Genomic DNA, 27,898 nt, shown 5'->3' with positions numbered 1-27,898 from the left:
TGCCCAGATGTAGGACTTTGCATTTCTCCCTGTTAAAAAACATTCTGATAGTTGCTACTCACAGTTACAGTTTGTTTAGATCTTTTTGAATATGTTCTCTCTCTTCTCTAGTATTAGCTATCCCTCCTAGCTTTGTGTCATCTCATCAGCAAATTTAATCAGTTTTCCCTCAATTACTTAATCTAAATCATTGATAAAGATGTTGAACAACACAGGGCCCAGGACAGAGCATTGTGGTACCCCACTTGAGACATTCTTCCAACTGGATGTGCAACCATTTATGACCACTCTTTGGGTCTGATCACTAAGCCAGTTATGAATCCACCTAACAGTTGCGTGGCCATTCCATAGTTGGTCATTTGTTCAATAAGGATGGTATGAGATACTTTGTCAAATGCTTTGCTGAAGTCAAGATATACTATATCTGCTGTGTTTCCCTGATCCATCCAGTCTGTTAGGTGTCTATCTGGGGCTGGATTCGAAATAGGTCCAAGACCTTCTGTGGTCTCCCTTTCCAGGCCAGCCAGGGCTGATACTGCTCAGCATTGTTGTCAGCCTCAACGTCTAGCTGTTTCACGAGCCCTGCAGATTGTCTCCCAGGCATTTGTGCCTAGCAGTGTTAAGCATAGGCTGCAGAGGGAGACAGGGCTCGTGGAGTCTAAGTCCAGGATTCGCCGCACTGAGCATGTCCGTGACCTGGCGGATCATGATTGGTGGGTGGGCACCCACCTGACTCGGTGACCTGGCACTCCCTGATTGGTCCACGGGTAACGTCACCAATAGCGAGTCGCTGGGCTGGGCTTAGTCTTTAAAAGGCCCGCCCACAAACATGGCGGCGCGCTCAGATCATTTGAGCTAGCTGTTTGTGGTGTGCACGCTTACTCCGGGCTCAAAGAGCCATAGCTTTAGCTAGGCAGGCCGGGCTCAAAGAGCCATAGCTTTATCTAGGCAGGCCGGGCTCAAAGAGCCATAGCTTTAAGTAGGCAGGTAGCTTCGCCTCGCTGACTGGCTCTAACCTGGGGGTTTGCCTTACACCCCGAGCCGCCTGTGAGCTAAATAGAGTGGGTTTGCTCAGTCCGGTAGCACGCCGGCAGAGTGCTCGAATACCCAGCGGGAATCACCCGCACGCTAGCGCCAATCCCCATAGCGTAGCGCCTGTATCAAAGACAGGGCTACTGCTGTTCCACGGACGCACGTCTCCCTGCGGTTCTTGGAGATTGTGCGTACCGTCTTACCCTTCCGTGTGCGTTAACACGAAGGGATAAGATTATTGTTAGGTGCGTCGCCGGTCGCTCTCTCCTCCGTGCAGTAAACGGAGATAGAGCGTACCGCTATACCCTGTCCGGTGTGTAGTTAACATGGAGGGGTTTATCTTTTAGTTGTCGTTTGCCTTTCCACCCGGAAAGTGTTCGGCAGCAGTCCTCTAGGCTGCATCGCGGACCCCGGGGTCGGTTGCGTTCCATTAAATAAAGTTGTCTGCAACCGCTCCCCTTCACACAGTCAGTGATTCTGTCATAGAAGAAAATTAAGTTATTCTGACATAACTTGTTAGTTACAAACCCATGCTTTCTATAGTTAATTACTGTATTCTTATTCAAGTACTTACATACATGCTGTTTAATAATTTGTTCAAAGATCTCTCCTGGTATAGACCTAAGACTTAAAGGCCTATAGTTCCCTAGGTCCACCTTCTTCCCCTTTTTGAAGACAGGGACAACAGTTGCTCGTCTCCCATCTTCTGGGACTTCTCCTGTTCTCCAAGAATTTTCAAAGACTGTGGAGAGTGGTTCAATAATTTCCTCTGCTATCTCCTTTAGTACCTTAGGATGCAATTCATCTGGACCTGGAGACTGTGCTAAATTGGCCAGCAAACTCCCTGACGTTAACCCCATAGAGAATCTATGGGGTATTGTCAAGAGGAAGATGAGAGACACCGGACCCAACAATGCAGATGAGCTGAAGGCTGCTATCAAAGCAACCTGGGCTTCCATAACACCTCAGCAGTGCCACAGGCTGATCGCCTCCATACTACGCCACATTGATGCAATAATTGATGCAAAAGGAGCACCGACCAAGTATTAAGTGCATCGACTGAACATACATTTCAGTAGGCCAACATTTCGGATTTTAAAAACATTTTTCAAGCTGTTGCTATAAAGTATTCTAATTTACTGAGATAATGACTTTTGTGTTTTCATTGGCTGTAAGCCATAATCATCAACATTAACAGAAATAAACAAATAAAATAGATCACTCTGTTTGTAATGACTCTATATAAAATATGAGTTTCACTTTTTGTATTGAAGAACTGAAATAAATTAATTATTTGATGATATTCTAATTTAGTGAGATGCACCTGTATATGCTTTTCTAACATATAATGCAACACCTTCTCCCCATTTATTAAGTCTGTTTCTTGCAAATAAGTTGTATTCTTCTAGCCTTGTATTCCAATCATGTGTATCGTCCCACCAAGTTTCAGTGATGCCAATGACATCATATTTATTTTCCTGCATTAGTTGCTCCAATTCTCCTTGCTTGTTGCCCATGCTCTGTACATTTGTATAGAAACATCTTAGTTTGTGATTGGTTTCTCTTTCTCCAATATTTTTATTATTCAGATGTTTTTCTATTTGTTTTTGCTTTCCACATCTAATAGCAGAGCTATTAATAGTATTTGTTCGCTGTATGGCTTTCCCTGGCCTTTTGCTTCCCTTCCCACAATGTTCTAGTTTAAAGCTCTCCTGATGAATGTAGCAAGGTGACTTCCAAATATGTGTTTTCCTATCTTGGTAAGGTGCAGCCCATCTTTAGCAAGTTGTCCATCGTATAGGTAATTCACTCCATGATCCAGAAATCCAAATCCTTGCTGATGGCACCATCAATGTAGCCAGTTGTTTACCTGTAGAATCTGGTTCCACCTCCTTGTTCCATGGCCATCCACTAGGAGGATAGATGAGAAGACCACCTGCACTCGCAGTTCTTTCATTTTTTTGCCTAAGTCTTCAAAGTCACTGCAGATGGTTTCCGGGTCCTTTCTTGCTGTGTCATTTGTCCCCACATGTATTAGCAGGAATGGGTAGTCATCTGTAGGTCTCAAAAGTCCTGATATCCTGTCAGACACATCTTTGATTTTTGCACCTGGAAGACAGCACATTTCTCTTGAGGTTATGTCTGGTCTGCAGATAGCAGCCTCTGTTCCTCTCAATAGGGAATCCCCCATGACCACCACTCTCCGTTTCTTCTTCTCAACATTTTTCTTTCTCCATTCAAGAGAACTCTGCGTGCTTACAAGGTTGTTCTTTGTGGGCAAAGTCTTATCTTGATGTATTTGATCATAGTTCTCCTGCGTGAGAGCCTCGTACTGGTTCCTGAGTAGTATGGGTGCTGACTGCCTCACGATCTTCCTGATTCTCTGGATCATATGCTTCCATTCCTCTGTTTCTTCATGTGCACTACAAATTTCTTCTCTTTCTGCATTCTGAAGAGATACTTCTGCTCTGTCTACACATTCCTCACCTTCCTTAAGAATTTTCAATGTAGCTATTCTCTCTTCTAGACTTTGCAACTTTTCCTCCAACAGGGACACAAGCTAGCATTTCTGGCAAAATATATATGAATATCTAAACAGGAAAGATGTTTTAGATCTGTTTAAAGTGCATGTATGTAAAAACCCAAACATATTGCACATAATTTCTAATATAGATATTACATTTTTACTTTTTATTTTCTAGATAAAAGAAAAACAAAACCCTATAAAGGAACTGAAACAGGAAGAGGAAAACGATACTCATTCAAACAAAGCCAAGAATACAACATAGAAACTGTAGTGGTTGCTGACCCTGCAATGGTTTCTTACCATGGGTCAGAGTCAACAAGAAAATTTATTCTTACTATTCTCAACATGGTAAGTATTTACTTTACAGTGTATTGCTTTGAGAAGTTCCTAAATCACGTCTACTCATCTATTGATTGTAAAGTGCTCATAGTGTAAGCATAAAATTATGGTATTTACTCAGTCAAATCCAGAGTTGACGAATAATTATAGTATACCTCCATTTAAAAGTGAAAATTACTCCAAATATAACTATATGCATTCTGAGTCTCCCCCAACAGATGACTATGGGGAAGAAAGGATAGGGCATGTTGAATTTTGATATGCTTGATCTTTTGGTTTCATGAAAGATAAGCCACGTACAAACACGTTTGGTATTAACATATTCCTTTCTCCCTATCCATACACATATTTACAAGCTGAGGAAACGTACAGATCACATAGTGATTGTTTTTTTTTTTTGTTTTTTTTTTGCTTTAAATTCTTCTCTAGGTATATAATCTTTTTCAGCACAAAAGTCTTGGAATACAAATGAATCTCCGGGTTACAAAATTGATTCTTCTTCATGAAACACCAGTAAGTAGCAATCTAAAATATTTTTCTAATAAATCATTTATTAAATTAATGTTGTGTCAAAAATGCTACAAATGTCACAAAATGTCCTTACTGCCATTCACCATACCATCAGTATGAAAGATTGGGTGCTCACTGTTTAGGTGGTGCTCAGGAGTAAATATAGAGAATACAAAAATTAATGATAACTCCGGCACTCAAAATTTCATGAAAATTTCAAAAGTTTATTATTGATAAATAACAATAACAAACTTTTAAAATTTTCATGAAATTTTGAGTGCCGGAGTTATCATTAATTTTTGTATTCACCACACCATAACATAAAAAAAACCCTATACTCATATAATTCAAAGAAATTATTTACACAATTGCAAGATAATCTTGCAGGAATAGCTGTAGATATAAGGATACAGCATGTTGGTTAAATTAATATTAGTTAACATTTTTAAGAATGCTGAGGTCTGGAGTCATAAAAATAGTTCAAACAGAACTAATATTCTGTACAAAATGAGCTGGAAAAATCATTTCCTAACTTATCATACTTTCATCTTTTATAGGCAGATATGTATATAGGACAACATGGAGAAAAAATGTTGGAAAGCTTTTGTAAATGGCAGCTTGATGAATTTGGAAAGAAGAATAATGTCCACATGGAGATGTCTACAAGCTGGGGTGATGAATATTCAGCAGTAGATGCTGCAGTTCTTATAACAAGGTAAAGGCAAATGATAACAGCATGTAAACTTTCAACTCTGCAACATTGGATATCTGTTCATAAGGAATTCAGAGTTTGGTAATACACTGCTCAAAAAAATAAAGGGAACACTCAAATAACACATACTAGATCTGAATGAATGAAATATTCTCATTGAATACTTTGTTCTGTACAAAGTTGAATGTGCTGACAACAAAATCACACAAAAATCATTAATGGAAATCAAATTTATTAACCAATGGAGGCCTGGATTTGGAGTCACCCCCAAAATTAAAGTGGAAAAACACACTACAGGCTGATCCAACTTTGATGTAATGTTCTTAAAACAAGTCAAAATGAGGCTCAGTATTGTGTGTGGCCTCCACGTGCAAGTATGGCCTCCCTACAACGCCTGGGCATGCTCCTGATGAGGTTGCGGATGGTCTCCTGTGGGATCTCCTCCCAGACCAGGACTAAAGCATCCGCCAACTCTTGGACAGTCTGTGGTGCAACGTGACTTTGGTGGATGGAGCGAGACATGATGTCCCAGATGTGCTCAATCAGATTCAGGTCTGGGGAACGGGTGGGCCAGTCCATAGCTTCAATGCCTTCATCTTGCAGGAACTGCTGACACACTCCAGCCACATGAGGGCTGGCATTGTCCTGCATTAGGAGGAACCCAGGGCCAACCACACCAGCATATGGTCTCACAAGGGGTCTGAGGATCTCATCTCGGGAACCTAAAGGCAGTCAGGCTACCTCTGGCAAGCACATGGAGGGCTGTGCGGCCCTTCAAAAAAATGCCTCCCCACACCATTACTGACCCACTGCCAAACCGGTCATGCTGAAGGATGTTGCAGGGAGCAGATCACTCTCCACGGCATCTCCAAATTCTGCCACATCTGTCACATGTGCTCAGTGTGAACCTGCTTTCATTTGTGAAGAGCACAGGGCGCCAATGGCGACTTTGCCAATCCTGGGGTTCTGTGGCAAATGCCAAGCGTCCTGCATGGTGTTGGGCTGTGAGCACAACTCCCATCTATGGACGTTGGGCCCTCATACCACCCTCATGGAGTCGGTTTCTAACCATTGGTGCAGACACATGCACATTTGTGGCCTGCTGGAGGTCATTTTGCAGGGCTCTGGCAGTGCTGCTTCTGTTATTCCTTGCACAAAGGCGGAGGTAGCGGTCCTGCTGCTGGGTTGTTGCCCTCCTACAGCCCCCTCCACATCTCCTGGTGTACTGGCCTGTCTCCTGGTAGCGCCTCCAGCCTCTGGACACTACGCTGACAGACACAGCAAACCTTCTTGCCACAGCTCGCATTGATGTGTCATCATGGATGAGCTGCACTACCTGAGCAACTTCTGTGGGTTGTAGAGTCCGTCTCATGCTACCACGAGTGTGAAAGCACAACCAGCATTCAAAAGTGACCAAGACATCAACCAGAAAGCATTGGTACTGAGATGTGGTCTGTTGTCCACACCTGCAGAACCACTCCTTTATTGATTGTGTCTTGATAATTGCCAATAATTTCCATCTATTGTCTATTCCATTTGCACAACAGCATGTGAAATTGATTGTTAATCAGTGTTGCTTCCTAAGTGGACAGTTTGATTTTACAGAAGTTTGATGTACTTGGAGTTATATTCTGTTGATTAAGTATTCCCTTTATTTTTTTGAGCAGTGTATATAGTTTGACCCCTTAACTCCTTCCTGACATGGCTATTTTCCATTTTAGCATTTTCATTTTTTCGTCTTCTTCCAAGAACAATAACTTTCTTACTTTTCCACCGACATAGCTTTCTTTTGTGTAACAAGTTGTAGTTTTGGAAAGCGGGAAGAAAATTCCAAGTGCAGCAAAATTTAAAAAAAATGCAATTCCACAATTTTTTATTTTATTTGCCATGTTCACAATATAGTAAAAATAACCTGTCAATTTGATTCTCCAGGTCAGTACAATTATAGAGATACCAAACATGCATATTTTTTATTTAATTCAGAAATTTGTGCTTGTGTCACCAGTTTCCGAGACCCGTAACGTTTTTAATTTTTGGTCGATTTGGATACGTGCGGTGAGGGCTTATTTTTTGTGCCCTGAGTTGATGTTTTTATTGACACCTTTTTGAGGTAGATATGATGTTTTAATTGCATATTATTGCATGTTTTTGCAGTGTTGCGATGTCCAAAAATCCATAATTCTAGCTTTTAGATTTTTTTCTCATTATGCCATTTACTGATCAGGTAAATTAATTTTAGATTTTGATAGATCGGACTGTTACGAACGTAAGTCATATAACAAATATGTGTGGTTATTTTTTATTAATTTATTTTTTTAATGGAGTAAAATAAGGATGATTTGAACTTTTATATTTTTTTAGACTTTTTAAAACTTTTTTTTTACTTTTCACTCTACTTGTTGGTCCACTTAAACTTGCAATCATCCCATCGTTTTTGCTATGGTATAGCAATAACACAATATTGCTGTATATAGCAAAAATCACAGTCTCCTATGAACACCACCCAGAAGCTGGCATTCACAGGAGTACCATCATGACAGCCGATCCCCGACTGTCATGTCATCAGTGCCCTGAGATCATGTCATGGATGTGCTGATGGGCGCATGGAATGATGCGCCCCCTGTCAGTGTGCTGCAAAGGCTGCTGTGTGGGATTGACAACATCATTTGACAGGTTAGAGGCACATAACGACTGAGTATCAAAGTCATAATTTCCTGGGAAAGATGTGACTCAGGAGCTGAGCCTGCATCAAAGTCAGGGATTAGTGAATATGATGTAACTGTAGATCATAAGTCAGAAAGGGATTAAAGTTGACGTACCATTTTTAACACTTTTATATTTTACAAATATGTGCCCAAGCTTTCAGAAAAGAACATTAAAATTATCATTATTTATATTTACATCTAAAATAACATCTAAGCTGTTTTTGAAACCATCAACAAGAGGTAATTTATATCAAGTGATAAAACATGATTTATCAACATCAAGGCATCTGATATGAGGCATACAGGTAGGACTCTTTTTTGCAGTCTATAACCTGTATGCCCATATTAACCCCTTCATCACTTTGGGTTTTTTCGCTTTTGCGTTTTCATTTTTTGCTCCCCTTCTTCCAGAGCCATAACTTTTTTATTTTGCTGTTAGTATGGCCATGTGAGGGTAGAGTTTTACTTTTGAATCACACCATTGATTTTACTGTATAATGAACTGGAAAACGGGAAAAAAATTCCAAGTGAGGTGAAATTGCAAACAAAATGCAATTCCACAATAGTTTCTTGGTTTTTTTTAGTCATGTTCACTAAATGCTAAAACTGACCTGCCATTATGATTTTCCATTATGAGTTCGTAGATGCCAAACATGAATAGGTTCTTTTTTATTTAAGTGGTAGAAAACAAATCCAAAGTTTGAAAAAAAAATTTTTTTCTTAAAATGATGCCATTTTCCAAGACCTGTAGTGTCTCCATTTTTTGGGATCTTAAACTGGGTGAGGGGTTAATTTTTGCGCGCTGAGCTGACATTTTTATTGATACCATTTTGGAATACATACAATGCTTTTTTACGCCCGTTATTGCATTTTATTGCAATGTTGCGGCTACCAAAAAAATGTAATTCTGGCGTTTTGATTTTTTTTCTCATTACGCCGTTTACATACCGGACTAATTCTTTTATGTTTGATTAGATCTGGCATTTCTGAACGTGGTGATACAAAATGTGTCTTTTTGATTTTATTTTAATTGTTTTATTTTGAATTAAGCAAAAGCGGGGTGATTTGAACTTTTATAATTTTTATTTTTTTTTTAATATTTTTAAAAACATTTTTTTTTACTTTTCACTGGCTTCAGTAGTCTTCATGGGAGACTAGAAGCTGCGATCATTTGATCGCTTGTGCTGCACATAAGCCCTGCTATGTCTGGCAAAAATGCTCATCTGCTATGAGCGCTGGGGGGGCTCACTCGCCTTCAGGGACACTGGCACGCTATGGTGCCTTTGATTTGGGGGAGCCTGGTGCCAGCTCCCGCAAGTGGGCCCCCCGTTTGCTTAGGACCCCAGCACTTGCAATACTTACCTCTCCCTGTTCCACCAGAGCTCCATTGTCTTCCACGTCTTCTGACTCTGACGTCTCAGGGCAGAGGGCATGATGACGTCAGTACAGCGCGCTCTCTGTTCTGAGCAGTCACAGTGCAGGGAGCCGGAAGACCGTGAAGAGACAGGACCTGTGGCCAGCAAGGAGAGGTAAGTATTTAATTTTTTTTTATGTATGGCGCAATATATGCGCTCCATACTACATGGAACATTTTATGGGGCCCATACTATATGAAGCATTATATGGGGCCCATTCTGTATGGAGCAATAAATGGTTCCCATACTGTAGAGAGCAGTATACGGGGCCCATACTGTATGGAGCATTATATGGGGCCAATTCTGTATGAAGCATTATATCGGGCCCATTCTGTATGGAGCTTTATTTGGGGCCCATACTGTATGGAAAAATATATGGGCCCATACTGTATGAAGCAATATATGGGGCCCATACTGTATGGAGCAATATATGGGGCCAATACTGTATGGAGCAATATATGGGACCCATAATGTATGGAGCATTATATGGGGCCCATACTGTATGGAGCAATAAATGCGGCCCATTATATATGGAGCATTATATAGGGCCCATACTGTATGGAGCTATATATGGGACCCATTCTGTTTGAAGCATTATATGGTGCCTATTCTGTATGGAGCAATATATGGGGCCTATACTGTATGGAGCAATATATGGGGCAAATACTGTATGGAGAAAGATATGGGGCCCATACAATATGGGCCCCATATCTTGCTCCATACAGTATGGGCTCCATATATTGCTCCATACAGTATGGAGCTATATATGGGGCCCATCCTGTATGGAGCTTTATAAGGGGCACATTATGTATGTAGCATTATAAGAGGCCCATTCTGTATCGAGCACTATATGGGGTCCATTATTCTGTATGGAACATTATATAAAGGTTCATTGTTTTGTATGGAGCATTATATGGGGTTCATTATTCTGTATAAGCATTATATGAGGTCAATTATTCTGTATGGAGCATTATATAGGATCCATTATTCTGTATGGAGAATTATATAGGGTCCATTATTCTGTATGGAGTATTATGTGGGGTCCATTATTCTGTATTGGGCATTGTATGAGGCCCATTATTCTGTATGGAGCATTATATGTGGTCCATTATTCTGTATGGAGCATTATATGAGCCCCATTATTCTGTATGGAGCATTATATGAGGCCCATTATTCTGTATGTAGCATAATATTGGGTCCATTATTCTGTATGAAGCAATATATGGGGCTCATTATTCTGTATGAAGCAATATATGGGGCTCATTATATTGTATGGAGCACTATGTGGTGCCCATAATAATGTATGGAGGACTATGTGGGGCCCATAATATTGTATAGAGAACTATGTAGTGGCCATAATACTGTATGGAAGACTATACTGTCCAGTCTCAAATGAAAACTTTTGAACCCTTCCAGGGCACTCATTGTGTGCTGCGAGGATTCGCTGGTTTCTGAGCTATTGTAGAATTTACAATAGATATCACTCATGTAATGTAAGAAGTAAGTGAAATCTTTGCATTGTACTATATCTATATTTCTCTGCCGCATCTGTGCATCATGAATCGTGATATGTGTTAAAGGAGCCCACTGAGACTCTTTCGCCGCCCATGAAAACCTGGAGCCAGCCCTGAGTGCCGGCTGTGGGGCGGCGCTCATACAGATTGGCAATGACAACCACAGGGGTCTCCTGAAAACCCGTGATCATGTGACAGGGGCGCCGATGGGCGGAGCTAGTGACACGCTTCCGGCGCGGCCATATTAAATGCTGCTGTTGGAGTTTGACAGGGGTATTTATCATGTTAACTGCTGCGGGTGGATCACGATTCCACTTGCGGCTGTTAGGGGCACATTTCAGCTGTTAAATCAGCTGTCATGTGCCTGAAAAGATGTGGCTCATCGTCAGAGCCCGCATCAAACTGGAGGCGGCGACCTATGAAGTACCTTTATGTCATAGATCGTAAAGGGGTTACTAGTTTAGATAGGTAAAATGTGGTGACAGATTCCCTTTAATAAATAAGTTGAATAATAGCTGATCCAACACTAAACCTTGAGGTAGATCTCTTATAATGGAAGACCTTTCATAATAGCAGTCACTCACCACAGCCCAGGTCTCTACTCACCTGCTCATAACAACTAATCAGGTTAGTGTGACAACTCCTGTCCTTTGTAAAACCATGGTTATTATCACTTATAATTTTATTTTCTATTACTGTATATTCCTCTATCCCCATGTATATAGTCCCCCTACAAGCTCCTAGAACATTATTCCCACAATGGATGTCAAACTTACCCTCCAATTACCCGGGTAACGCCTAGAGCCCTTCTTTGAAAATTCGCTTTGCGCCAATCATTTGGAACAGAGCCAGTCACTAGAGAGTCTCTAAAAACCCTTGGATGCTTCCCATCTGGGTCCTGGACATTGTTCACATTGTGTTCATATAACTTAGCTTGAGCCATATTTTCCTTTAATCATATTAAATTAAATATTAGATGTCATATTAAGAGCATTCGGATCGACCACAACCGACACTTCTTCTTCTTTGGTATATACAGAGGTAAAGAACCTATTTAGTAATTTTGCCTTCTGTTGATCCTCATTGACCAACTCCACATTCCTATTATTTAGGAGACCCACCAGTGCAGACCTTGCTGTTTTGTATTTATATATTTAAAAAAAATATTGGGATTTCTATTTAGCTGATTCAAACATTTTTTTATAGATTCTATTCATCTGTTTATATTTTTTTAAATGCCCAAGTTAAATCCTTAGATACATATTTTCTAAATGCCCTTTTTTGCCATTAATAACCTTCCTGACCATAGGTGTAAGCCATGTGGGGTTTCATTTTTGATGTCTATACTTGTTACTTAACTCCTTAGTGACAGAGCCAATTTTGACTTTAATGACCAGGCCAAAGTTTTGAAATTTATGTGGTAATAACTCTGGAACGCTTAAACGGATCCCACTGATTCTGAGACTGTTTTTTGAGACATATTGTACTTCATAATAGTGGTAAAATTTCTTCGATATGACTTGCATTTATTTGTGAAAATATCGGAAATTTGGCAAAAATTTAGCAATTTTCAAACTTTTAATTCTTTATGCCCTTAAACCAGAGAGTTATGTAACAACAATAGTTAATAAATAACATTTCCCACATGTATACTTTACATCTGCATCATTTTTGAAACATAATTTTTTTGTTAGGAAGTTATAAGAGTTAAAAGTTGACCAACGATTTCTCATTTTTCCAACAAAATTTACAAAACCATTTTTTTAGGGACCACATCACATTTGAAGTGACTTTGGAGGGTCTATATGACAGAAAATACCCAAAAGTGACATCACTCAAAAAACTGCACCCCTCAAAACCACATTCAAGAAGTTTATTAACCCTTCAGGTCAGGGCCGGCTCCAGGTTTTTCTGGGCCCCGGGCGAAAGAGTCTCAGTGGGCCCCTTTAACACATACCACGATTCATGATGCAGAGATACGGCGGAGAAATATATATATATATATATATATATATATATATATATATATATATATATAGTACAATGCAAAGATTTCACTTCTTACATTACATGAGTGATATCTATTGTAAATTCCACAATAGCTCAGAAACCGGTGAATCGCTCCACACAGAATACTGGCTCCCATATAACGCTCCACACAGAATAGTGGCCCCCATATAACGCCCATACAGAATACTGGCCCCCATATAACGCTTCATACGGAATACTGGCCCCCATATAAGACCCCATACGGAATACTGGCCCCCATATAAGGCCCCATAAGGAATACTGGCCCCCATATAAGGCCCCATACGGAATACTGACCCCCATATAAGGCTCCATGTGGAATACTGACCCCCATATAAGGCTCCATGCGGAATACTGACCCCCATATAAGGCTCCATGCGGAATACTGGCCCCCATATAAGGCTCCATACGGAATACTGGCCCCCATATGGAATACTGGCCCCCCATATAAGGCTCCATACGGAATACTGGCTTCCATATAAGGCTCCATACGGAATACTGGCCCCCATATAAGGCTCCATACAGAATACTGGCCCCCATATAACGCTCCATACAGGATACTGGTCCCCTTATAAAGCTCCATACAGGATACTGGCCCCCATATAACGCGCCATACAGGATACTGGTCCCCTTATAAAGCTCCATACAGGATACTGGCCCCCATATAATGCTCCATACAGGATACTGGTCCCCTTATAAAACTCCATACAGGATACTGGCCCCCATATAACGCTCCATACAGGATACCGGTCCCCTTATAACGCTCCATACAGGATACTGGCCCCCATATAATGCTGCATGCAGGCTGTTACCCCCCACATAATGCCCCATACAGGCTGTCCCCCCCTTATAATGCTCCATGCAGGCTGTTACCCCCCACATAATGCTCCATACAGCCCCCCCCCCCTTTAATGCTCCATGCAGGCTGTTACCCCCCACATAATGCCCCATACAGGCTGCCCCCCCCTTATAATGCACCATGCAGGCTGTTCCCCCCCACATAATGCCCCATACAGGCCCCCCCTTTTAATGCTCCATGCAGGCTGTTACCCCCCACATAATGCCCCATACAGGCTGCCCCCCCTTTATAATGCCTCATGCAGGCTGTCACCCCTCCTCTTTATAATGCCCCATGCAGGATGCTCCCCCCCTCTTTATAATGCCCCATGCAGGATGCCCCCCCCTCTTTATAATGCCCCATGCAGGATGTCCCCCCCTCTCTTTATAATGCCCCATGCAGGCTGTTCCCCACCTTATAATGCCCCATGCAGGCTGTTCCCCACCTTATAATGCCCCATGCAGGCTGTCACCCCTCCTCATTATAATGCCCCATGCAGGAATCCCCCCCCTCTTTATAATGCCCCATGCAGGCTGTTCCCCACCTTATAATGCCCCATGCAGGATGTCCTCCCCTCTCTTTATAATGCCCCATGCAGGATGTCCCCCCCTCTCTTTATAATGCCCCATGCAGGATGCCCCCCCCCTTCTCTACTGCCTCATGCCTCCATACATTAAAAAAAAAAACCAAATACTCACCTCCCTTCTCCTCACCTGCTACCTGCTGCCTGTTGCCCGGGTCCGAACTCCAGCGTTGTCAGTGTCTTCCCGCTCAGCGCTCCCTGTGACGGCTCAGGGGAGGGCGCGGTGTAAAGACGTCACCGCGCCCTCTGACCTGAGACGTCACAGGGAGCGCAGAGCAGGAAGACAGCTGATCTGCTTAGGCACGGGGAGAGGTAAGTATCCGGCTGCCGGGGCCCTGAGCAAGCGGGGGGAAGGGCGGGCGCTGACACCGCTCTCCTCCGCCCATAGCCCAGTGGGGTGCGCGACCGCCAGTGGGCCCCTCTGCCTGCTCAGGGCCCCGGCATTTGCCCGGGTGTGCCGGGTGCTGACGCCGGCCCTGCTTCAGGTGCTTCACAGGAACTAAAGCAATGTGGAAGGAAAAAATTAACATTTTATTTTTTTCACAATATTCAATGGCTTTTAATGGCTAACTGAAAAGATGGTAACAAGCTTTAGAGACTACTCAGGTCTCTTCATCAGGCATAGTATACCATAAAATCTGAAGAGTCACATATTTATACACAATAAGACACACAAGAAAAAAAAAATGCAGTAGGTAAGACAGGTGATGAAAAGCAGAGTTATTATGGAAGAGATAAACAGTTCTGGCTATAAATATTTCAGCAATTAATAGATAAGGAGTGTGAAGATTTTATTGTCCTTTGACCAGGTCCAGTGTTGTGATGGCCTCACACTTCTGAGGAGCACATTCCTTAGTTGATGTAGAATGACATAAATCCATGCGACACATTCATTCCTGCTCTGAAAGTGTTAAAGGTCATCATCAGTTTATATTCTGAGATTCTTCTTTCTGTTTGAGATTTGAAGTTACCTTTTAATACTAGTAATTTCATATCTTTTATGCTGTGATCAGGGGAACAAAAATGCTTTTTTTTCACAAAAACTTTACTTTAGCCTTTAGCCTTGTATTTTATTTTCACAAGGGTAACAGGAGAAAATGAACTGCAAAATGTTGTGCTATTTCTCCTGAGTATGCTGATACCCCATATGTGAAGTAAAACTACTGTTTGGGCACACGGCAGGGTTTGGAAGGGAAGGAGAACCATTTGACTTTTTGAATGCAAAAATGTCTGGAATCGAGAGCAGATGCCATGACGCGTTTAGAGAGCCCCTGATGTACCTAAACAGTGGAACCCCCACAAATGACCTCATTTTGGAAACTAATCAAAACCAGGGGAGGAGTCCTGAGGAGATAATTTGCATATTCCCACTGCATTTTGGGAACATTAACAATAAGAACATGGAAGAGTCCAGGAGCCATTTGGTGAGCTGCATATCCTGCTACATGTTCACAGACTTGCCAGTGGAAAAGCCAAACTTCACATGCCAGAAATGCAAGCTTGTGTCCCTGTTGGAGGAAAAGTTGCGAAATCTAGAAGAGAGGTTAACTACCTTGAAAATCATTAAGGAAGGTGAAGAGTTCTTAGACAGAGCAGAATTATCTCTTCATGATTCAGAAAGAGAAGAAATTCGAACTGCACCTGACGAAACAGAGGAATGGAAGCATGTGACCCACAGAAGCAGGAGGATCGAGAGGCAGTCAGCACCCATACTGCTCAGGAACCAGTACCAGGCTCTCACGCACGAGAACCATGAAGAAATACAGCAAAATAAGACTTTGCCAGCAATGAATAACCTTGTAAGCCCTCAGAATCCTCCTGGATGGAGAAAGAAGAATGTTGTGAAGAAAAAACGGAGAGTGGTGGTTATGGGGGATTCCCTGTTAAGAGGAACAGTGGCCGCTATCTGCAGACCAGACATAACCTCAAGAGAAATGTGCTGTCTTCCAGGAGCAAAAATTAAAGATGTGTCTGACAGGATATCAAGACTCTTCAGACCTACAGATCACTACCCATTCCTGCTAATACATGTGGGGACAAATGACACCGCAAGAAAGGACCTGGAAACCATCTGCAGTGATTTTGAAGACTTAGGCAAGAAAATGAAAGAATTGGGAGCGCAGGTGGTCTTCTCATCCATCCTCCCAGTGGATGGCCATGGAACAATGAGGTGGAATAAGATTCTACAGGTGAACAACTGGCTACGTCGATGGTGCCGTCAACAAGGATTTGGATTTCTGGATCACGGAATGAATTACCTATACGATGGACTACTTGCTAGAGATGGGGTGCACCTTACGAAGACTGGAAAACATGTATTTGGAAGTCGCCTTGCTACACTCATCAGAAGAGCTTTAAACTAGAACAATGTGGGAAGGGAAGCAAAAGGCCAGAAAAAGCCATACAGCTGACAAATACTATTGAGATCTCTGCTACTGGAAGTGGAAAAGAAGAACAAAGACAAAACAATTTAAATAATAAAAATATGGGAGGAAGAGAAACCAATCACAAACTAAAATGTTTTTATACAAATGCACAAAGCATGGGCAACAAACAAGGAGAATTGGAACTACTAATGCAGGAAAAGGAATATGATGTCATTGGAATCACTGAAACTTGGTGGGACGATACACATGATTGGAATAAAAGGCTAAAAGGATACAACTTATTTGCAAGAAACAGACTTGATAAACGAGGAGGAGGTGTTGCATTGTATGTTAGAAAAGCGTATATCTGCACAGAGATTGAAGCTTCAGAGACTGGGAGTTCTGTGGAAACTGTTTGGGTAAGAATACAAGGAGAGAACAACGGAAAGGACACCATTGTAGGCATTTACTACAGGCCACCTGGGCAAGCTGAAGATATGGATGAACTCTTTATGTATCAAATGACCAAGTTCTCCAAAAAATATGATGTAGTGGTCATGGGAGATTTCAACTATCCAGACATTTGTTGGGAATCTCTCTCAAGTAAAACTAACAGGTCAAGCAAATTCTTATCCTCTCTTGCTGACAACTTTATCTTCCAAAAGGTAGGGGAGAGAACAAGGGGATCTGCTACTTTGGATCTAATCCTTATAAACAGGGAGGAAATGGTTGAGGAGGTAAAGGTGGCTGGGACCCTAGGAGGCAGCGATCATGCTATTATAGAATTTTCGATAACTAGAGGAGGAAGACATGTGAAGACTCAAACTTCAAGGTTAGATTTTAGAAAGGCAGATTTTAAGAGACTCAGAAAGAGAATAGGAGGGATCCAATGGCTGGATGTCCTTAAGGACAAAAATGTCCAGGAAGGATGGGAAATTTTTAAAAATGAGATTCTCAAAGCACAATCGTTAACAATCCCGAAAAGTAGGAAGAATGGGAAGCATTTAAGGAAACCAGGATGGATGAACACAGAACTTAAACACATGCTAAAAAGAAAGAAAGAAATGTTTATTAAATGGAAAGAGGGAGGCATATCTAAAGAAGATTATAATGCAGTCTGCAGATCCTGCAGGGCACGTATCAGGTTAGCTAAAGCTGACAATGAATTAAGGCTTGCAAGAGATGTCAAAAGCAATAAAAAAGGATTTTGGGGGTATGTCAAAAGTAAAAGAAAAGTCAAAGATGCTATAGGATTTTTACAGGATGAAAATGGAGAAATGGTAAGAGAGGATGTTGAGAAGGCCGAACTTTTTAATTCCTATTTTGCATCTGTTTTCTCTCAGAAAGAAAATGTAACATCAACTGATCTTCACTGTCCTTTTAAAGGAATAGAGGAATCCAAGTTATCTGTAAACCGAAAGATTGTGAGGGAATATTTAGCTAACATAAATGAGTTCAAGTCTCCAGGTCCAGATGAATTACACCCCAGAGTACTGAAGGAGATCGTAGAAGAAATTTTAGAACCACTCTCCATAATCTTTGAAAATTCTTGGAGAACAGGAGAAGTCCCAGAAGACTGGAGAAGAGCAAATGTTGTTCCTATCTTCAAAAAGGGGAAGAAGGTGGACCCAGGGAACTATAGGCCGGTGAGTCTGACTTCTATACCAGGAAAGATCTTTGAACAAATTATTAAACAACATGTATGTAAGTACATGGATAAGAATGAAGTGATTAACCAGAGTCAGCATGGGTTTGTAACTAACAAGTCATGTCAGACTAACTTAATTTCCTTCTATGACAGAATCACTGACTGGGTGGATCAGGGAAATGCTGTAGATATAGTATATCTTGACTTCAGCAAAGCATTTGACAAAGTATCTCACACCATCCTTATTGAAAAAATGACCAAGTATGCAATGGACCAGGCAACTGTTAGGTGGATTTATAACTGGCTTAGTGATCGGACTCAAAGGGTGGTTGTAAATGGCTTCACATCCAGCTGGATGAATGTCTCAAGTGGGGTACCACAGGGCTCCGTCCTGGGACCTGTATTGTTCAACATCTTTATCAATGATTTAGATGAAGGATTTGAGGGTAAGCTGATTAAATTTGCTGATGACACAAAGCTAGGAGGGATAGCTAATACTAGAGAAGAGAGAGAGAGGATTCAAAAAGACCTAAATAAACTGGAGCAGTGGGCAGCAACCAACAGAATGGTTTTTAACAGGGAAAAATGCAAAGTACTACATCTGGGCAATAAAAATGAAAAAAGCATATACAGAATGGGAGGAATAGAGCTAAGCAACAGTACATGTGAAAAAGACTTAGGTATACTAATAGATCATAGACTGAACATGAGTCAACAGTGTGATGCAGCAGCAAAAAAGGCAAATACAATTCTGGGATGTATTAACAGAAGCATACAGTCTAGATCACGTGAAGTCATTATCGGTCTTTACTCCTCTTTGGTCAGACCTCATCTGGAATACTGTGTACAGTTTTGGGCACCACATTTTAAAAAAGACATAGACAAACTGGAGCAAGTTCAGAGAAGAGCGACCAGAATGGTGACTGGTCTGCAAACCATGTCCTATGAGGAACGGTTGCAGGATTTGGGAATGTTTAGCTTGCAAAAAAGAAGACTGAGAGGAGACTTAATAGCTGTCTACAAATATGTCAAGGGCTGTCACATTGTAGAAGGATCATCTTTATTCTCATTTGCACAAGGAAAGACTAGAAGCAATGGGATGAAACTAAATGGGAGGAGACACAGATTAGATATTAGAAAAAACTTTTTGACAGTTAGGGTGATTAATGAGTGGAACAGGCTGCCACGAGAGGTGGTGAGTTCCCCTTCAATGGACGTCTTCAAACAGAGGCTGGACAGACATCTGTCTGAGATGATCTAGTGAATCCTGCTTTGAGCAGGGGGTTGGACCAGATGACCCAGGAGGTCCCTTCCAACTTTACCATTCTATGATTCTATGATTAATCCCCTCAAGGAATTCATTGAGGGGTGTACTGAGTATTTTTAATCTACAGGTGATTCACAAAACTTTATATCTTCTAGATGTGGAACAAAAACTAAAATTTTTTCCACTAAAATACTGTTTTAGCACCAAATTTATAATTTACATGAGGGGTAATAGGAGAAAACAGACCCTGCAATTTGTTATGCAATTTTTACTGAACACAGTAATGCCCCATATGTGGTTGCACACTACTGTTTGAGCACATGGTAGGGATCAGATGGGAAGGAGCTCTACTTGGCTTTTAGAATGCAGATTTCGATTTAATAGATTGTGGACTCCATTAGCTGAGCCCCTGAGGTGCCAGAACAGCAAACTCCTCCCCCCCAGGTGACCCCATATTGGAAACTTCACCGCCTAAGGAATTCATCTAGGGGTGTAGTGAGTATTTTAAACCCAAAAATGCCTCACAGAATTTTATAACATGGAGATTTGGAATTACGACATTTGTGTGGTAAAAATTGAATTTTCGTATTTGCTGCAAACTTGTCAGGTACACAAAGGTTAATAGGAGAAACTGGACCCCAGAATTTATTGCACAATTTCTCCCGAATGTGGTGGTGCCCCATATGTTGTCAGAAATTAATGTTAGGCCACACTTAAGGGCTGAGAAGAAAGGAGCGCTATTTGGCTTTTGGAGTACAGATTTTGGTAGAATAGTTTGCGGGCAACATTTGTGGAGCCCCGAAGGTGCCAGAACAGCAAAAAAAAAAACGAAAGTGACCCCATTGTAGAAATTTCACCTCTCAATGAATTCATCTATGGCTGCAGTGACTATTTTGTAACATCCACGCCATGCTTTTTTTCTGGAGAATTGCAAATATATCAGTTTAGTGCCCATACATTGTGCCCCCATATATTGTAGCACCCCATACATTGTTCCCAGCTTGTGCTTCTGGTGATATGCGCCCCGTAAATTGTTAGGTGCGCACTCCCCACTATAATAATGCCAAAAAACGTGGCCACTTACTGTGGTTTAGGCACAGTGGGGCTCAGAAGGAGGGAGCATTTGGTTTTGGGAGCTCAGAATTGACTGGATTTTATTTGAGGAGACGGGAGCCATGTCGCTCTTTCATAATCTTTGTTCTACTAGTAATGTGGGACCCCCTATTGTTACAGTGACAGATGACAGATCTGAGTGGGGGTTGGTTTTGCGTGAATGAATTATGGTTTTTATTGGTAACATTTTGGGGTACATAATTCAGTGGGTACAGAAAGTATTCAGATCACGTTAAATTGTTCACTCTTTGAGTGCTCTGGACCTTAGACTTGGCCGAAGATTCACCTTCCAACAAGACAATGACCCTAAGCACACAGCTAAAATAACAAAGGAGTGGCTTCAGAACCACTCTGTGACCATTCATGACTGGCCTAGCCAGAGCCCTGACCTAAACCCAATTGAGCATCTCTGGAGAGACCTGAAAATGGCTATCCACCAATGTTCACCATCCAACCTGATGGAACTGGAGAGGATTTGCAAGGAAGAATGGCAGAGGATCCCCAAATCCAGGTGTGAAAAACTTGTTGCATCATTCCCAAGAAGACTCATGGCTGTACTAACTCAAAAGGGTGCTTCTACTGAATACTGAGCAAAGGGTCTGAATACCATGTGATATTTCAGCTTTTCTTTTTTAATAAATATGCAAACATTTCAACATTTCTGTTTTTTTTTCAGTCAAGATGGGGTGCAGAGTGTACTTTAACCCTAGAACGTATGACCATAAAAATCTACTTTTTCACATACCTGGGGCCTTTTAGGCCCGTGTGCAAATAACATGGAATAACTCAAACAAAAATGACAAACAACTATATACCTGAGGAATACCTAGAGTTTCAAAATTCTAACTAAAGTAATCTTGCAGAAAATAGAAAACAATTAACAGGGCGGGCCTTCGAGGCCCCAGGTATGCGTTCTGGGGTTAATGAGAAAAAAAATGAACTTTCTAGAATTTACCAAATGGCTACAATGAAACAAAGAGTGAAAAAATTAAAGGGGACTGAATACTTTCCGTACCCACTGTATTTTTCGATCTTTTCCAGAATAAGGTTGGGATCCCAATCGTGTGTTCTATGCTGAGCACTTATGTCTGGGTTTCCATGTAAATACCACAAAAATGCGATTCAGATGAAACCCCAAACAGAACCACCCACCATAATGAAGCAGATGGAGACACTTTGAAGTCCGTTTGGCGTGTTGTGTGTGCTCCGGTGGTCTCCATCTTTTTAGGCATGTACAGAACTGTGGTTGCCCACACTTGTGTGCTAAAAAGACGCCTAAAATGATTTGACACAGCCAGAACACAGACCAGTCCAAAGTGACTCTATCTGCCTCATAAGTGAGTGGTTTCGTCAGGGGTTTTGGGGAATTTACACAGGAACCCTGACGTAAGCATTCCGCATAGAGCACAGGATAAATATGAGCTGAGCCTTATTCTGATTTTTGGGAGATAGAATGAACAAATAGACAGCAGTACAAGAATAGTTCTTTTATTTTTGCACGGTTCACCGTGCGGTGTAAGTGATAAGATTTATTCTGACGGTCGGTGCAATTACAGCGATAGCAGATTTATATAGTTTTTTTCAGTTTTGCTGCTATCACACAGTAAAAATGCTTTTTTATAAAAAGTAGGTTTTGTGTTGCCATATTCTGAGAGCTGTAACTTTTTTATTTTGGCAAACAGAGCTATGTGAGGGCTTATTTTTTGCGTGACGAGTTGCAGATTTTTTTAGTACCATTTTGGGGCACATAGTAATTTTTGATCGCTTTTTATTCAGATTTTTCAGACACAGAATGAACAAAAACCAGCAATTCAGTTATTGTTTTTATTTTTTGAGACCTGCAATTCTCATTGCTGGGGTCCGATGGTTACTAAGGTGGTCTTATGACCCCCTTGAAACCACATAAGTACTGCTGTCGCGATTGACAACGGTATTTAATGGGTTAATCATCCCCAATCAGCTTCAAAACTGGCAGGGGGCGATACTGCAGGCTGTTAGCTAACAGTGGCTGCTTCCAGTCAATATCCTGAAGTGCAGCCTTAAACTTGGGAAAGTGGACTTTTTAAATTTCAGTGTTTTGGATCTCCCTATCAGAGTATGTTTTTTACAGTATAAACACAATGAAATGTATTGTGGTCACTTGAATTAATATTTTCATGAATAGTGAAATTTCCAACAAGCTCTGCATTGTTAAGAATGACTAGATCAACTTGAACATTGCCCCTTGTCAGGTCTTTGCCGAACTGGCCCATAAAATAATCCTGCAACTATCTGAGAATTTTTTTTCCCATTGCAGTTGAAGTAGAACAATGACTCCACTAAAGACCTTGCTAGTCAAAATAGCTTGTAGTAGCCTGTGCTGCTTGCACCATGTGACTATGCAGCCGAAACTCCAAGTCATCAGTGATGGTGGGGTGTCTATCCATAACGCCAAAAAAATACTTTCTCAGCTTTTAGCTCACTATGTAATTCCAACTTCCTCTCCTATTGCCTCACTTGCTTTCATATCACTCCTACCATGCAGACATATTCCCCTTTATCTATTTGACCTGCTTTGCAAAAGATCATAAAGTCAGGAAGATTTACAGTGAAATCTTGTGAGGAGTCCAGCTATGTCTCTGCAATACCAACTACAATGTTGTGTTCCTCCATTACCATGGCCTCAATCTCTCCCGTTTTGCTTGCTAGACTCCTCGCAATTGTGAACATATAATTTAGGTTTCCATCTGTTTTCCTACATTTACTTTTAGAAACACTAATTCCAAATTTGTTCGCAAATTTATTTTCACATTTTGTTTGTACCACATGGATCTCCTTATGGATCTGACAACTCTTTAACCTACCTGTCCCTTTGCTTTTTGCCTTGTCCTCCCCTCTTGTCCCTAGATTAATTTCTCTGACCCCTCTGAATGAATTCTCCCCTCCAGCACAGCAGCCCCCTTCCATTCAGGTGCAATTTATCTGCAGAATACAGATTGTAACCCAATAAGAAGTCAGCCTAGCTCTCTAGGAACCTAGGAATAGAAAACATTTTGCTGTGCACAAAGACTTAAGCCATGCATTTTTCTCCCTAAGCTTCTGCTCTCATTCCTGTGATGTGCATCGATCAGGCAGCATCACAGAGAATATTAACTTGGAATTTGCAGCCTTATTCTTTAAAAACATTCTTAAACATCCTCCACTAGCCAATTATTTTATCATTGGCTCTCACGTGGACCACAACAGCTGGATCATCACCAGCCCCCTGTAGTAATGTATCAATCTGCTTCACCACATGCCAAACCCTATTCCTTTTTTATTTTCATGGCCCATTTTTACCACTAAAATTTAAAATTAGCTGAACATTTTTATTTTTTACATGTAATAGGAGAAAATAATCCCTGCAGTTGGATATCCAATTTTGGCTGAAAGCAGTGATACCCCATATGCCATCAGAAACTACTGTTTGACCACGCAGCAGGTTTCAGAAAGAAGGGGCACCACTTCTCTTTTGGAAAGCAAATTTTCTGTTAATAGTTTGCAAGTGCCATTTTCAGAGCCCCTCACGTGCCATAACAGCACGGCCCTACCGAGGTTTTCCATAAAAAAATCCTACAATGGATGTTGCAGAGTAAAAATTTCAAATATGTCAGGTTAGTGTCCATGCATTTGCCCAGCTTGTGCTATTGGAGACATGCACTCGATAAATTGATACTAACTGCTGTATAGGTACACTGTGATTCTCCGTAGGGAGGGTGCAATTAGGATTTGGGAATGCAGATTTTCACTGTATTTTATTTGGGGAGTCATGTGGTTTTCCCAGAGGCTTTGTGTTACCAGTAATGTAGAAATGTACTAGTTTTCTGTTAACAGATGATGGATCTGAGAGAGAACTTGTTTTTTGGGGGGTTGAGTTGAAGTTTTTCTTGATAGCATTTGGGGATACATAATTTGTTTTAAGGCTAGGTTTACATTTATTCTGTGCTCTGTGCTGAGCACTTATGTTGGGGTTTCTGTCTAAATTGCCAAAAAATGAGAAATTGACAAAACACCCCCAATGGATCAATTCACTATATTGAGGCTGATGACATCACTTTAAACCCCATCTGTCCCCTTTTTCGCCAGTTTCCTCACTTTTTAGATATTCACACAACAGGAGCCCGACCATGCTTTTGTGGACTTAAAAGATGCCTAAAAAGACAGAAAACAATGGAACAGAGGCCAAACGGTGTCCAAATTATCTGAATCATTTCAGGGAATAGATCTGTTGAGGGTGTCTTCCAAACAGCAACACTAGTTTCCCTTGATGCTAGGTTTTATGAAAAATTGAACATGGCAATGTCGGACAATAGTGACATTTATTGTAAATCAAGTCAATCCTACCATTAATTTGCAGGAAAAATGGCACGACTCCTCTCGGAAGGTTTAACATTAGGAGCACTGGATGAAAAACTTTCTGAAGATCTCTGTGTTCAATTTTCCATTATTCCTATTTTTCATTCCTGACTCAAAATTCATAAAAATCAGTTTCCTCCTCCATTAAGACCAGTTGTGTCAGGCATAGGCAGTTTAGGTGAGAAACTTAGTTTCTGGTTAGATCTTCATATGCAACCCTTAGTCTCCAATTTACCAGAACATATTAGAGATGCCAAACATGTAATTTCATCACTAGATTGAACCTTATGTCTAGATATCTGTATATGGAAATCATGTGATGCCATTACATTATAGCCCTCCATACCTCAGGACTTAGCTTTACAAGCTTTATCAATTAATATTTTAAAATACAGTACATATTCTCCACAAATACAAGAATTCATGGTCATGTCAGTGGAATTTTTATTAGGGCATAATTATTTTTCTTTCAATGGACAAATTTTCCTTCAGAAAATAGGCACACCAATGAGGCTGGAATTCTCTACCTCTATAACTAATATTTATATGTCTAGATGGGAAAAAATGTGTATGTTTTCTGATGCCAATCCTTTCTCCTCTCATGCCATGTGGTATGGTCATTATATTGATGACTTGCTCCTGATATGGGATGGACCTAGGGAATTGGAATCACATTTTTAGGGCAGTGGTCTCAAATCCATTTGTACAACTTTTTAAATATTTTTTGGAAATGAAGTTGCCAACCTCTTGCCGCATTATAAGTCTCCGTGCAGTGGATTTTTTTATGGGCGAGCTGACTTTTCCTTTTTTTTTTTTTTACTTTTGTATTTCTCCACGTATAAGAAAAATGGATGAAGCTCAGAGCACACTCTGATCAAACTCTGATGAAAGTAATTGGTCTGTTTTTCTCGTATATGAGAAAAACGAACGTCGATATGAGGCCTAACAGTGATTTTAGGGAGGTAGAATGAACAAATAAACAGCAGTTATAGAATGGCTTTAATGTATTTACTTTTCTTATGGCATTAAGGGTGCTATGTGGAAAGATAGCTTTATCATTCGGGTCAGTATGATTACAGCGTTGCTAGAGTTATATATATATTTATATATATATATATATATATATAATGTTTTACTACTTTTACACACTAAAAGGTAATTTTAATCAAAAATTGTTTTCTCATCGCCATATTCTTAGAACTTTTATAATTTTGTGGCAGACAGAGCTGTATAACTGCTTGATTTTTGGGAGATGAGTTGGGGTATTTATTTGTATTATTTTGGGTTACATTACTTTTTATGATCTCCTCAATATTTATGATCTCCTCAATTCTCTAATTGTTTTTTATGCTTTTCACTATGCAATAAAAGTGATGAGATGGCTTTGTTCTTTGGGTCAGTACGATTACAATGATACTAGTTTTATATTTGTGTTTTTGTATATCCTACTTTTGAACACTAAAATCAATATATCGTAACAGAATAATTTGTTTTTGCAATGTCATATTTTAACCCCTTAACGACCGCCAATACACATAAAAATGGCTGCTGCTAATGGGTCTTATTCCCTCATTGCCATTTTAAAATGGCGCTTGGAAATAAGAGAATAGTGCTCCCAGAGACAGAAAATCTCAGAGGTTTCAGCTTCCAGGGTTGCTGAGATCCTGGAGAACATGATCACATTACTGCCATTATTCAACGAAAAACGGCGATCACCTAAAAAAAGTGAGATCCGGTATAAAAATCATTTATCTGTTCTCTGACATGGCCTAACATGTCAGAGGAGAGAGAAATTGTGTCCTCAGGCTCCCCATGCTACTTTAGTGCCGTAACCGCAATCTCCCAGCTCTCCTTTTTCTGTTGCTGAAGCAAAATGAGCAGTGCGCCCGCCGAGACTTTCCAGCGGGCATTTGGCAATCACAGGGCTTTTTCTATTGGATCCTGACATTTGATCGCTGTGATATACCCTATCACAGTGATCAAAAGCCCGCTAATTAGTAAATATGGCAGCACTTGAGCTTATTTGCTTAGCTAACCATACCCGGATTACATTCAGTTTTTAAAAATACAGTATTTAAAGAAGTAAAATATAGCAGAAAAATCACACATTTTAAAGCAAAAAACGGGTTCAAAACCCTTAATATTTTCTCCCCTCTGGCTTTATAGAGATACATGCACATGAAACTCTGCTGCACTGAAAATTTTAAGCTCTGACAGGTCGCTCTCAATTTGTTGTCTGGTAGATTTTCAGTTCTGCATTTTCTTATGACAAATGTTATGACTTCAGACCTGTTCCATAGGCCAGGAATTTCTGCACCTGTCCCATTTATCAACAAGGTTGTATAATACATAACAACTGATGAGCAAATTGATTTGACAGGAATTTAATTCATCTTGAACTCTACAAAAATATTGGGTTCTCCCAAATATTAATTTTTTGTGATTTGCTTCATACAAATCCAGCAAAATGGTGGCCATCCAGACTTTGCTTTGTTAAATTGTAGATGCCCAGGAATAGTGTTGAGCCACCCCCGTAGTGTTCGAGTTCAGTTCGGTTCGTCAAACACCCGTGTGTTCGCCGAACTGTTCGTCGAACTGTTCGTCGAACACCTTCGAACACCGTTAAAACCAATGGCAGGCAAACAAAAACACATAGAAACACATAGAAAACACCTTCAAAGGTGTCCAAAAGCTGACAAACTGCTCAGAAGACATAACTAACACATGGAAAAGTGACAAGTACATATAGTCATGCGAAAATAAAAGAGGTGGAGGAGTAAAAGGAGGGGGAGACACAGATATAGGCATGTCATGCCCTTCTAAAATCCAAAAAGTGAGAGGCCGACACGGCCAGTCCGCTCCTGCCCGTGCCACCTCCGTGTCGCCGGGTTTGTGCCAGAGCCGTGGTGAACCCTGATGGCCAGCCC

At 40.8% G+C, this 27,898-nt stretch overlaps 1 protein-coding gene across 4 annotated transcripts in view; it reads left to right on the top strand.

Moving 5' to 3' along the window:
* The window catches only part of ADAMTS19 (ADAM metallopeptidase with thrombospondin type 1 motif 19), a 530,841-nt gene that overhangs the window by 91,857 nt on the left and 411,086 nt on the right, over positions 1 to 27,898 (top strand). For all 4 annotated transcript variants that reach the window (XM_073676530.1, XM_073676518.1, XM_073676524.1 and 1 more), the window contains 3 exons: positions 3,735 to 3,907; positions 4,328 to 4,411; positions 4,966 to 5,123. In XM_073676530.1, the coding sequence (XP_073532631.1) occupies positions 3,735 to 3,907; positions 4,328 to 4,411; positions 4,966 to 5,123 (415 nt within the window). The remainder of the gene's footprint in view (positions 1 to 3,734; positions 3,908 to 4,327; positions 4,412 to 4,965; positions 5,124 to 27,898) is intronic.

The sequence above is a fragment of the Phyllobates terribilis genome, unplaced genomic scaffold, assembly GCF_046119375.1.
Source record: "Phyllobates terribilis strain yellow unplaced genomic scaffold, ASM4611937v1 Scaffold_1__5_contigs__length_1240528914, whole genome shotgun sequence".
Lineage (NCBI taxonomy): Eukaryota > Metazoa > Chordata > Amphibia > Anura > Dendrobatidae > Phyllobates > Phyllobates terribilis.
Note: the sequence above shows the minus strand (reverse complement) of the source record. Positions and strands in the feature narration are given on the sequence as shown.